We start from the raw sequence: 12,781 nt of genomic DNA, 5'->3' as shown, positions 1-12,781 counted from the left end.
TTTTGAAGCTTTTCTGCAAACAAGAAGTGCAGCTGCAGAGGTAAACTACCACAGAGGCCAAAGGAGAGCTGGCTCACATCTGAGGATCAGAGCCTGAGAGGACACAGCTGACAACACACACAGATAATATCCAACACATACACACACACACACACACAGATAATATCCAACACACACACACACACACACACACACACACACACACACACACACACACACACACACACCTGAGCACAGACTGAAGCATGTGACACAGTGATCCTTTGTTTTTATTCAAACATTAAACGGTGACCAACAGAGAGGAAGAGAGAGCAGCCACATGTGGATTAGCAGCTGTAGATCCTGGCCTGTGTGTGTGTATGTGTGTATGTGTGTGTGTATGTGTGTGTTCCTCGACATGTATCGATCACAGGTCCATGATGAGAAACATGCACGTTCTTTAAAAACAAACTGTACAGCCGTAACATCTCAGAAACTTCTCCTCAAAGACTCAACGTTTTTTGTACCGGCTCTTTTATAAAAAAGTAATTTTTTTTTTAGCGTACAAATCGGCGCCCTCTCTCGTATGTACACAGAGTGTTAGCTTCTCTCTGATTGGATGAAAACCTGCATGATGTCACCTCACACGCTGCGTCCACAGACGTACACAGACTGTATATAGAAAGTGGATGTGGCTTCTTGGTTTTTAAGTGAAGCCATTGCTGCATTCTCTCTAATGGCCACCAGGGGGCGGATCTGTCTCGTTCTCTTTGTAAACTAGGCCCCGTGTCCACCTGGCGTTTTCTTTCTGAGCACCAGCGAGCAGTGAGCATTTGCAGCAGCAGGCAGACACGTAAAGAAAAAAAGCACAGCACCCAGATTTTTACCGAGCGCTCCTTTTTTGTTCTTGACAATCTTTCAACTTTTCAGAAAGGCGTTGTTGACATCACTGGTGCTCGTTTCGAACTGTATACGATATTCCGCGTATCTTTGCCTCCTACGGGTCGTGCCCTGTGACCACATCGTCCTCGCTCCGTGTCCTGATGGAGGACAAACATCGTCCGTTTGGTTCTCAGAGTGAAGAAAAAAAACGATCTCAAATATAAAACATGCAGTAAAAAGTAACGGAGCAGTGTTGGTCAAACAGCGAGCGTTGTCAATACAAGACCGTTGTCATGGAGACAGGACGAATAGACTGTGGCGCTTCTTTTCTCAGCGCACAAACGCTTCATACAAACGCTCAAGAGCTCAAAACGCCAGGTGGACACGGGGCCTTAAAATGTGTGTTTTGAGGAAGAAGCAGGATGTCAACACTGCAGAGTCTGACTTCAAATGACGTCACCAAGGCAACGTGTCAGCGTCCATCACAGACGCTTTGTGGCGTCAAACTTTTACAACAGAGGGAGGTTGAGAAGCATAGTCCATCTTTATACAGTCTATAGTACCAACACCCCCCCCCCCCCCTTTGTCCTAATATGGTTTCTTCTGGTTCAGACACTAAGATAGCGAGAACAAAGATGCAAAGCGTGAGGAGATCAACATGCGCCATGAGCAACATCAGCTTTCACAAACAGTCCAACACTGATCAGTGAAGGCTCCTCTGTCCATCAGCCTCTTCCAATCGGAGGGAGTTGTTGCTGTTGATCAAGAGACGCTTTTCTTTAGGCTGAAGATTTAAAGAGACAGACATCTGAGCATCTCTCATTCGGAGCTTCACTTTGCTACAAATCCTGAGAAAAAACGTGGGCCATATTTTTTCTTCTTTAAAAAAAGTGGACGAATTTTTAAAAAACGTACAAACACTCACAGCAACAGGCAAAGGATACAACAGTCATGGTGTGTTGAATTAGTGAGGAGTTACAGTCTGCAGCCACCAGAGGGCAGCGCCACGACACAAATCAAACTCCCAACACCACACAGAAAGAACGACACGTTGACAGGCACGAGGATGCTACTGATCTCAGGTCATGTGAAAATCTGTCCTCGCCACGTTAAGGGACTGAAATCTCATTGGCTGCCCGTCTGAACTCGTCTGATTGGCTGAAGTTTTTCTGCTCGATGCTACGAAGGAGGGAAACGTCATGAGATGTAAAACGAATCAGCTCATCATAAAGTGAGATATCTGCTAAAATAGAAAAATAGATGATTTGAAAATAACATAGAAAAATATAACACGATGATATATATGTACATGTTTCACAGACGGCGTGCAACGTGTGACTGAAACGTGTGGCGAAGATGATGAAGAGGCGCTTTTCCTCTGGCACGCTTTAAAGGCGAGGAGAGACTTCCTGTTTCATCCTGTACTCTGATGAAGGTGACGTAGGGCAGGAGGATGTGAGTGGGCGGAGCTTCACAAAGAAGAAATCCGACCCTAAAGGTCAACAAGGCGAGCCGAGAGGTCACCAGACGGAGCATTTGTCCGAAGGGTTCATGGGCGTTCCTTTGGGACAGTGAAAGACTCGGGCAAACTCGTCAAACTGGGAAACACTGCCGATCACTCTGCAGGGAGGAAAGAGGAGGTCATTAAACATCGAGTAATGATCAGAATCATCAGACTGTAGAACGATGGACGACGTGACAGATGAAGCCAAAACATGTAGAGCTCCCCCTAATGACCGGCTGCAGGACTGACATAATCCTTTAAAATAGAAAGACCATCTCCAATTTAAATTCTTACGTGTTAGAAATGTTTTGATGAATATCTGAAACATTCTTAGTGACAGGAAGCGGTCAAACGATTACTGTTTTTAATCACGGTAAATGTTTGAAAATCCTTTATTCCACATTTAAAATAAAATCTTTATTTTGAATATTTGTCCTGTCTTTAGCTGAGAGTACTTCCTGTCTACTTTTATTTTGAAAAAAAGTAATGCACTTCCTGTTGACGGAAGGTTATTAAAAATGATTCTCCAAAAGATTAACAACACAACCAACAAACTACAGTGTGTGTGTGAGTGAATGTGTGTGTGTGTGTGTGTGTGAGTGAATGTGTGTGTGTATGTGTGAGTGTGTGAGTGAGTGAGTGAGTGAGTGTGTATGTGTGTGAGTGTGTGCGTGTGTGTGTCTGTGTGTGTGAGTGAGTGTGCGTGTGTGAGTGTATGTGTCTGTGTCTGTGTGTGTGAGTGTGTGTGTGAGTGTCTGTGTGTGTCTGTGTGTGTGTGTGAGTGAATGTGTATGTGTGAGTGAGTGAGTGAGTGTGTGTGTCTGTGTGTGTGTGAGTGAATGTGTGTGTGTGAGTGTGTGTGTGTGTGTATGTGTGTGAGTGAGTGTGCGTGTGTGAGTGTGTCTGTGTGTGTGTGTGTGTGTGTGTGTGTGTGTGTGTGTGTGTGTGTGTGTGTGTGTGTGTGTGTGTGTATATGTCTGTGTCTGTAGTGTACCTGTAGTGCTCTGGTGCGTGTTTGTCAGTCAGCAGCTGCAGGTAGATGGACTGAGATCTTCTCTTCATGCACCAGTTCTAAAAAGACGAACACAGAAACACACCTGAGAACGGTTCCCTCGACTTTCAATAAACGCTTTTTTTACTTCAGACCTGAACCGTCATAGTCGGGAAGCTGTTGTGTCCAGCTGCTGTTGTAAATGAAAGACAGTTTAGCGGGAGGTTTCCGTACCTGTGCAAAGGCGATGAAGAGCAGCTGTTCATGAGTGTATCTGAGGCCGGGCAGGGGTCTCTCCGGGCCGTGTTCCCGCACCCACTTCTGATATGCCTGGACGAGGACGGAGAGGAAATGTGGAGGCAATCAATAAAACAAGACCAGAGACTCACATGAACCCTGAACTCACATCAACTGTAGCATCAACATGAAAACAAAGCGGAGATCTTTAAATTCTGCGGCTGCAGATGTTCCTCAAACAATCCTGAAAATCTTCGACCTTACACCCAGCGCGACCCCAGAGCTGCACGTTAAGATCATTCATTTAAAAGTGTTCTCTCATTCAACGCATGTTTCTGCATGTACAACACACACACACACACACACACACACACACACACACACACACACACACACACACACACACACACACACACACACACACACACACACACACACACTCTGATATGAGCAGAGAAAGAGAATCGGAGTAAAACGTGGATCCTGACTCTTGGTCACTTTTTGGCTCTGGACTTTGGAGCAAACAAAGAGCTGATTGGTTTATGGAGGTTAAAGAGACGGATCCTTGAGCTAGAAAATTGAAGAGACACGACACTGAAGACGAAATGTTCAGACTCAGTGAAGACACAAAACCACAACGATGCTATCGGAAGGTACTCACATAATACGACAGTTTGAGACCTCCCATGTCTGCGATGTTCTCCCCCAACGTGAGACGACCGTTTACCTAAACACACACACACACACACACACACACACACACACACACACACACACACACACACACACACACACACACACACACACACACACACACACACACACACACACACAGAGGACACGTTTCAAAGACAAGCAGTGACTGGTGACACCATGATAACATCCACGGGCTCCATGGTTATATGCTTCTGTTTCACATGCAGGATGATTGTTGCTGTTTTTTAAATTAATTTGCTTTGCTGGTTTTACAAAAAAATCATTTAAAATCACAAGATTTATTCTTCTCCCTCCTCCTTTCTGTACATGGGATAAAGTGTGAATTGTTTTTTTCTTTTTCCTTTTCTGTTGTGTGTTTTGACATGTACGGAACAATCAATGTGTGTGTCTGTGTGTGTCTGTGTGTGTGTGTGTGTGTCTGTGTGTGTGTGTGTGTGTGTGTGTGTGTGTGTGTGTGTGTGTGTGTGTGTGTGTGTGTGTGTGTGTGTGTGTGTGTGTGTGTAGACCCACCCTCTGGTTATAAACCGTGAAGTTGTCGTAGAGCTTGACGATACATTCAGCCTTCGTCTGGAACTTTCTGTAGGAGTCTTCAGTCCACCACTGTTTGAGGTTGCCATGGCGGTCGTACTGGCCCCCTAGGGACATGAACCATTGCATCACTAAGATGAAGGGCAAAAGGGCAGGGGAGGGGGGGGGCAGCGTTAGCATGAAGAAAACACAACCTGTAACTTTCCTTTACCGTCTGAAGAGCTGCCCGGCACACCACAGGACTCAAACCACTGACTGTCCGGCCTTTCTGCTAAACCAGTCGAGGAAACTCTGGACTGTGTTCACGTTGAACTTCATATTCTCAGCCTAGTTTCCCTTCAGACATCAGATAATGTGTGTGCTTAGCGCTGTTTTAGCCATCGAGGACGGATGCTAACACTTTCCTTCTCGGGTTGGAAACGTTGACGTTATGGTTTGATCGTTTTGTTTGGGCTTTTTTTAAGCCTTCATTAGAGAGACAGGACAACGGATAGAGTAAGAAGAGAGTGGGGAACGGCATGCGGGAAAAGGGTCAACAGGTTGTGATTCGAACCCTGCTGCTCGCTTTGAAGACACTGCCTCTGTACATGGGGCGTGTGAACTAACCACTGACCACGTTTGGCGCAGACGCTGAAGGAGAGCGTCCGCGTCCTGATCGTTTTGTTGCACTAACCGAACAGTCAGAGTCAAAGCTCCTCCAGTACCGGAGGGATCTGGCTTGCAGAGATTTCACACCGTCATGTTATGACTCTGATGTCTCTTAACGGGCGACGCTTCAGACAGGAAGTGAAAGTTAGAGATGGCCGTTTAAAAAAGTCTGTTCTGCACTTCTAAAAAGTCATGAATGATAAAACGATGAGGGCAAGCTTTTGCTCTTTCTGTGCAAACTGAGGGAGTATAACTCAAAGTGGGGGAAGACGGATGAGTGTATGAGCATGGCTGGTTGCAGTGCATTATGGGTAGTCATCCTTACCCCAGTCATCATATCCATGTGTTAGCTCATGACCGATTATGGCTCCTATCCCGCCGTAGTTCAGAGACCTGGAGGAAGAGAGGACGTGATTTCATGATTTAAAGAAGAAAAACATGATCTTCTCCTTTGATTAAATCAACCAATCAAACCCTTTGTTGGATTTCTGCAGGTAACACACATGATGATGACTTTTCTTAAACTCCTGTACGCAGGCTGAATACTTTAATGTCAATAAAAGTATTTTAAAACCAATGAGTTGTTTCCAGACAACGTCAGCTGTCACAAAGATGTGACCCAAAGTTTTAAGTCCCACAAGACCTTCGTTAAACTGAAGTCAGATAATTAGATCTCTCTGCGCTCGCCACGTATGCTTCTGTCTTAACGTCGATAACAATGATTAGTGTTAGGTAGTACTCAGACATATTTATTCTTCTTCCTGACAAATTTCTTCCTGAATGCTCTGGATTTGTTTGGACCAAAGAAGGTAGGCGGCCGTTTTGGGGCGCCCCTCTTGTTGTCAGATATGAAAGCAGTTATCAGGTCAAACAGGTGTTGCAGCGATGGAAGCGGGCAAGAGAAGTGGTTCAGATAGAAGTGATTGTACCCGACCTAAAAAGCCTCTGCATGTTTCTAATAAGCTCCACGAGCAGAAACGTGCTCAAACTAGGATCAATATTGGAGATGATTTTGAAAAATAGAGAGAGGTTAGAACACAGAAAGGTTTACAGACCGATGCAGAGCTGGATAAACACTGAAGCTTCAGTGTCCACCACATGGCAATCTGCAGGAGCATCGACTCTAGAGAGGAGGGGGCGGGGGGAGACAGCTCTCTACAATGTTTTGAATTTAGACTGCAGTACCCATTTTAAACACTAGGTGTTATTAATTATTAATGAAGAGAAGTGTTATGAAATATGAGACACAGAAGTGAATGAGATTGTTGGTTTTATGAGAACTGAAGAAGCTGCTCAGTGGATTCCTGTTTCGTTTGGACGCCGCCTCTCTAACTGCTTCCTGTCTTTATAATATAAGTTTGTCTGAGCGCTAAATTCTTCCCCTCAAAAACTCCATCATCCTGAAGCTCCTTTAGCATGTTTTAAAAAGCTTAAGGAGCCTCCTCATATCATGAAATTGGAAATACTGACTCTCTTTATACATTTAAATGTAAATCAGAAAAGCTACCCGGTCTTTGGATTTCCAACTTGCTCTCTGAGATATCCAGAGTTTGTTCTGTATGCTCGCTCGCAGAGTGCCTTCAGATTGATTTGAAGTGTCTCAGAGTCATTAACGTCCGCTCGCGGGATTACTCTCCCTTGTTTTGTCTCGTCGTCCTCATTGCTTATTCAGCTCAGCCAAAGCAGATGAAACAGGAGCTGCACTGGGGATCTAATTCTGGAGCCGTGTGGATCAGGTCTGTGTCTAAAGAAAGAAACTTAAAGGCAATGTGTTCAAACTGGGGACTGTAGAAGAAGTGGACGTAGCCTCCTCCTGGTTTCAAAATGTTCCACTGATCGTAAAGATAAGTACGAGTGCATCAAACATGAAGGCAGAATAACTCTCTCCATCCTGATGCATCCCAACGTTATGTCCCGCCTACTATCGCTCCGTCCTCAGGTGCCCCCTCCTCGTGCTCCTGTCGCTCCCCGCCTCTCCTTGACCCCTGGTCCGAGCTGGAGCGCCGCCTGTGCGACTCGTGCAGATACGGAGAGCGATGAGGGGGCACGGCGAGGGCAGTTCACATGGCTACGTCTGAAAATGACTTTCTGACAGCCAGTCGATACGCCGCCTCACACCGAGCCCGACTTTAAACTAACTTGCTGATTGAGGCTTCATTATACTCAACGTGAAGGTGTGTGTGTGTGTGTGTGTGTGTGTGTGTGTGTGTGTGTGTGTGTGTACTTGTGTGTTTTTCCCCATGAAGTTATTACTTCAGTAGCCCTAACTGCCCATAAACTCTCTCACTCCCACACACACACACACACACACACACCTAACTACATCATTAATTAATATCGATCAGCATGCACAACAGCAGGTAGTGGAAATAGTAGAGAATAGCTCTAATGAAGACATAGACGGGTAGGCTAATGTTGGCTATACAAACTGCTAATAGAGGTGTGTGTGTGTGTGTGTGTGTGTGTGTGTGTGTGTGTAATTACTCAGGGGAGTTGGTACGAGTGCAGGAGGAAGTGAAGCTATTTCTTCACTGCTGTATGCATTGGCAGGATCCAGACGTAACACCAGCAGCAGCAGGTGAAGAGCTTTGCTTTTTATTACTTCACATGCACATTCGTCTTCTCAACCACCACACTCAAACGTTTCCTGTTGATCTTCCACCTTCATAAAGTCTTGAGGTTTTTTAAATCATGTACGTGCCGTGTGGTCATAAACGTGGGGAGAGTTTGAACATAAGTCCAACCTTCAATTCATTCCTGTGTTCTTTACATTTTTTCCTCCATCACAGAGAAGTTAATGTGTCCAAAATAGCAAATTACCTCGCTGCCTCTGCCTCTGTTTAAATCGTCCATCTTCTCCTCATGTTTCATGTTGTGCAAAACCTTTAGAGCAGCTTTACGTGATCTCATTTATCTGATACTGGCGTCAGTAAAAACCCTCATTTCAGCCTCTGCCTGAAAGAGTTCATTTCTCTCTGTCTCTTTATGGCCCACCTCCCCACATGCCCACTTTCTTCTGACTGGCCAGCTCTCTAGACGCCTTTCCAGAACCAAGCAATAACCTCCGGTGTTGAAGCCGATGCTGAAGTGTAAAATCCTGCAGTTCCTGGAGTGTCCACTAGAGGCTGGCTGCAGAAGTACAGGAAGTCACATACACACCCATTCTAAAAAGCCTGTTTTTACAGCAGAGATTAACATGTTTACAACCTGGTTCAAAAAAACAAACAGGTCTGATTAGCTCATGTCTCGATCGACACACACTGTACAGGACTGACTCATCCGTTTTGATTTGATGAAGAATAAGAGTTATTCACAATAAGGCGTGTAGCTGACCTGATTGACAGGTGGGCGTGGCGTAACAGTTTGTCAGGAGGCGTAAAACCCGCCTCAGTTCCAGCTCTCAGTCTGTCGTTAGGTTGACTGAAAGTTAGACTGAGACAGCATTTCCAGCATGGAGACCGCCATCGATGGGACTCCAGCGCCCTCTGCAGGAACAGACGGTCACTCAGGCTTGGTCCACTATTATTTACAGTCTGTGGTACGGGGGTTGTTCACGGGGAGAACAGTCAGACTCCACAGAGCAGTCCAGCCTGACACAGGATTCAAACCAGGAACCTTCTCACTGAGAGGTGACAGCGCTAACAGCTGCGTGCAGCTCAGAGATAAAGTGGGTTCCAAGTTAAATTGATGACTAATTTAAAGTTCTAAACAGTTTTTTTACACTAATCTAATGCATAAATTCATCAACACAAAGAGATTCTCTGAGAGGCAGAAATGAGACAGACGCAGACCGGGAGGCGCTCTGCTCCCGTGCTCCGCCAAATTACTTCACGGACTCAGATTCAGGGAGGCAACCTCTGAATGACACCTGTTCCATTAGCGGGACCTTGTTCAGTAATTGAGCTCTTGGTGGGTAGTTAAATTGGTTTAATCAGGCGTGCTGGGACTTGAGGGAAACACAGGTTTGCCAGACTAACGTCGCCTGTAATGACCTTTGTTGTTGTGGCGTGGGGACGTTGTTGCGTCCCTACAGGCGAGGACAGAATGACGGCTACTTACTGAGGGAACTCGGGGTTGTAGAGGGTGGGCTGCAGGATGCCGGCAGGAAAAACTGGAGGAGAGAAGAAAACACACGTTTGAACGTCACACAGTGAGGATTCAGAGTTCAGATTGAATGACGTCGGCACGATGATACACAGACGGCAAGACGTAGACATAGAATAAAAACATATTAAACCGTCTTAAATCGTGATGTGAAGCCGCTTTAGAGGACAATGACGGAGTCTCTCTGTCTGTCAGGATGTGTCGATTTAAAGCGAAACACAAAATGGAGTCCTGGAGAACAGCTGATCACTGTCTGATGTAACGCACCGATTAGCTACTTATGAAACTTATTCTAACGCCTCTGACGACCTACAGAAGCTAATGAGACCCTACTTACTGTTGGACCTTCTTCTGGTTGACGTTGCAAATAAGTCAGTGAGCAACAAATTAGCTGGAGGTCAGACGGTGAAACATGGACGACTTTAAGGCACGTCTGCACGCTGCACACTGACCCTCAAGCTTTTAATCTTACAATGTAACCTGATTCCAGATCAGCCACAGAGACTGAGGTACAAGACGAGGGCATTATTCATTATTTAGTTTAAAAACACAGAGTATGAAAATGGACGCCGTGCTGAGGAATGATGTCACAGGGTTAAAGTGAGCGAGTTAAATAACTCGACCCACGGGGCTCTGACGAATGTGTTCGTCTAACTCCAGCTGTCGAGCATCAACATTGATTTTTCGGTGAGCGATACAGCAGGCACACACAGACAGCGGGCCTATCCTGGGCGAGGGTGAGGGCTTGGAGGGGAAGGAGGGCGAGGAGGGGAGGGAGGGTGAGGATGGGAAGGAGGGCGAGGAGGGCGAGGAGAGCGATGAGGGCGAGATCTGTTAAACACCGAGAAGGTGTTGCTGCTTGTTTTTCCTCCAGGGTGGGTTTAAGTACGAGAGGTGAGAGAGCGAGGGAACATGATATGAGGATGTTTGGGCGCTTTATCTCTGCGAGCGTCCGTCCTGTTCGACTCATTGTAAACACGGTGTAATTGTGTGTAACTAATGCAGTCAGGGTCGCAGAGCAGAATGACAACGGGAGACGGATGAAGAGAGTGGAATGAAGATGACGGACAAATATCAGCACGTCTGATGACGAGGCACGCACTCACCCATTTGGTTCTTGTTAGGGAGGTAGTAAGCATTAAGGGCCTGAGGAGGGAGGAGCCACCTGAGGAGACACACAGGCAGAGATTTAAAGAGACACACACACACACACACACACACACACACACACACACACACACACACACACACACACACACTGGAAACTAACTTCTGGAGACACACACCAATCCTGAACAGAATCCCAAACACCTCGACGTCTATCTCGCTGTCTAAACCCCCCGGTGAGAAATATTCAGCGTGTGTGGCCTCATGGCTCAAACTGTTCGCCTCTGCATATGAAGCTGCAGACAGTTCCTTTATGCTAATCCACTTAAGCCGGACCAATCGATCGGCACAAAATCCCCCCAAACGAGCGACTCGGAGAGTCTGAGATGTCCTTGTTGTTGTAGGAGTAAGAGATGGATGGACTGCGGAGAGATAGGGGAATTGGGGGGAGGAGGAGGGAGAGTAGGAGGAAGAGGAGGGGGAGGGAGGAGGAGGAGGGAGAGGAGGAGGAGGAGGAAGGAGGAGGAGGAGGAGGGAGAGGAGGAGGAGGAGGGGGAAGAGGGGGAGGAGGGAGAGGAGGAGGAGGATGAAGAGTAGGAGGAGGAGGGAGAAGAGGGGGAGGAAGAGGAGGAGGAAGAGGAGGAGGGAGAGGAGGAGGAGGGAGAGGAGGAGGAGGAGGGAGAAGAGGGGGAGGAAGAGGAGGATGAGGAGGAGGGGTTCTTTATTTATTTCCTGGTGATAAGACGGGCTGAGTGATGAGAGTTCACTTTTTGGGTGATAGAGGAGGATTGTGAGCCGTAGCTCTGGGGGCGTTGCGTGTGGCCTCGTGATACAGATGTTCTGGGACCCTCTGAATATGAATGTGACTGTAACGTGTTGTCACAGCAGAGAGGCACTTCATGCAAACATACAGGGCTGTGTGTCGAACAGAAAAAGAACCACATGTCCCAGAGCACTTTGCTGCAGCCTGGCTGAGACAGATAAGTAAATCAAATGGATTTCTGCGGCGGTGTGCGTCGCTCTGGTATCTGTCGGGTAAATTTAGAGGCGCATCAACAAACATGTCAAACCAGAAAGGGATTCTGGGGGACACATGTTCAGCATGTCAAACATTTCAGAGGCTCAAACACTCAAACTGGTGAGCAGGCAGCGTCCAGTGTGAGCCTCAGCTGCAGAGCTCGGGCTGGACGGAGCATCAATTAAGCGTCTGTAATTGCTTTGCATCGCTCGTGTCGTCGAGCTGAGATGGAGACAGTGGCTGCAGCAGCTGAGATGTGAGGCGATGTGACACTCACGTGGTTTTGTCCACTTCTTCGTGGATTTTCTTCACCGACAGCTTGATGTTAAACTTGATGCTGTTGAGGATGTTCTTGAAGTACGTCTTTTCGTCCACGTCGAACTGAAAACAGAGATACAGACGAGAGTGTGAACGCTGAGAGAGAGTACAAAGGGAAACATGACAACAGATTCAGAGATCAAACTAAGTCCTTTAACCTCCACAGAAACACGGCGCTGTAGGTCTCACGCTACCTTTACCAGTTACTCTGTGTTACTGCGTCATGTTCCAGTTAACCCTTTAATTACTAACTCACTAACAGGTTGAGTCGATGGAAGAGCAGCAACGTTCTTTTCCTGCTACGTCAAAAGTCTTGAAAGACCAAAAAACCTGCCAGCTGGTTCAGAATGTTAAAAAAGTGACTTTAAAGTCACATTCTCTAAAATCCACTTCCCCATGTTCCTCTAACTCTAATATGTGTCTCTAGTCTGTCTACAAACCCCCCAATGAAGAGAAAAGTCCATCCTCTCTGTCTTTTGCCTGCTCCACTTTTCAGAAAATGTGTGCTCAAACAGGCCGTTTGGAGATTTTCCCTTCATGACATCACAAAGGGCAGTAACCCCTCCCCCAGGTGGGTGACACTCCCACAGCTAGGTGTTTGTTCTGCCCTCTGAGTCTGCCTTCTCACCGTACACAATAGGACATGGAGCGAGAAAGCCCGAGACACCCGAGCCCTTCCAGAGAGGGGGCGTGGTCAAACACAGCTCATTTACATTTAAAGGTACAGACACAAAAACAGCCTGTTCTG

The 12,781-nt window shown here is 46.6% G+C and overlaps 1 protein-coding gene across 3 annotated transcripts in view; it reads right to left on the bottom strand.

Annotated features, from left to right (window-relative positions):
* Positions 1-251: 251 nt before the first annotated feature.
* The window catches only part of LOC132980190 (endothelin-converting enzyme-like 1), a 40,997-nt gene continuing 28,467 nt past the window's right edge, over positions 252-12,781 (bottom strand). For 2 of the 3 annotated variants that reach the window (XM_061046172.1, XM_061046171.1), the window contains 9 exons: positions 11,993-12,096; positions 10,697-10,755; positions 9,546-9,597; positions 5,812-5,879; positions 4,821-4,969; positions 4,255-4,320; positions 3,591-3,686; positions 3,360-3,436; positions 252-2,481 (listed from right to left, as the gene is read on the bottom strand). In XM_061046172.1, coding sequence (XP_060902155.1) covers positions 2,382-2,481; positions 3,360-3,436; positions 3,591-3,686; positions 4,255-4,320; positions 4,821-4,969; positions 5,812-5,879; positions 9,546-9,597; positions 10,697-10,755; positions 11,993-12,096 — 771 coding nt within the window. In that variant the 3' untranslated portion in view covers positions 252-2,381. The remainder of the gene's footprint in view (positions 2,482-3,359; positions 3,437-3,590; positions 3,687-4,254; positions 4,321-4,820; positions 4,970-5,811; positions 5,880-9,545; positions 9,598-10,696; positions 10,756-11,992; positions 12,097-12,781) is intronic. The other variant, XM_061046173.1, reaches the window with a different exon arrangement.

This window comes from Labrus mixtus, chromosome 9 (genome assembly GCF_963584025.1).
Source record: "Labrus mixtus chromosome 9, fLabMix1.1, whole genome shotgun sequence".
NCBI classification, from domain to species: domain Eukaryota; kingdom Metazoa; phylum Chordata; class Actinopteri; order Labriformes; family Labridae; genus Labrus; species Labrus mixtus.
This window is presented reverse-complemented; position numbering and strand designations above follow the sequence as displayed.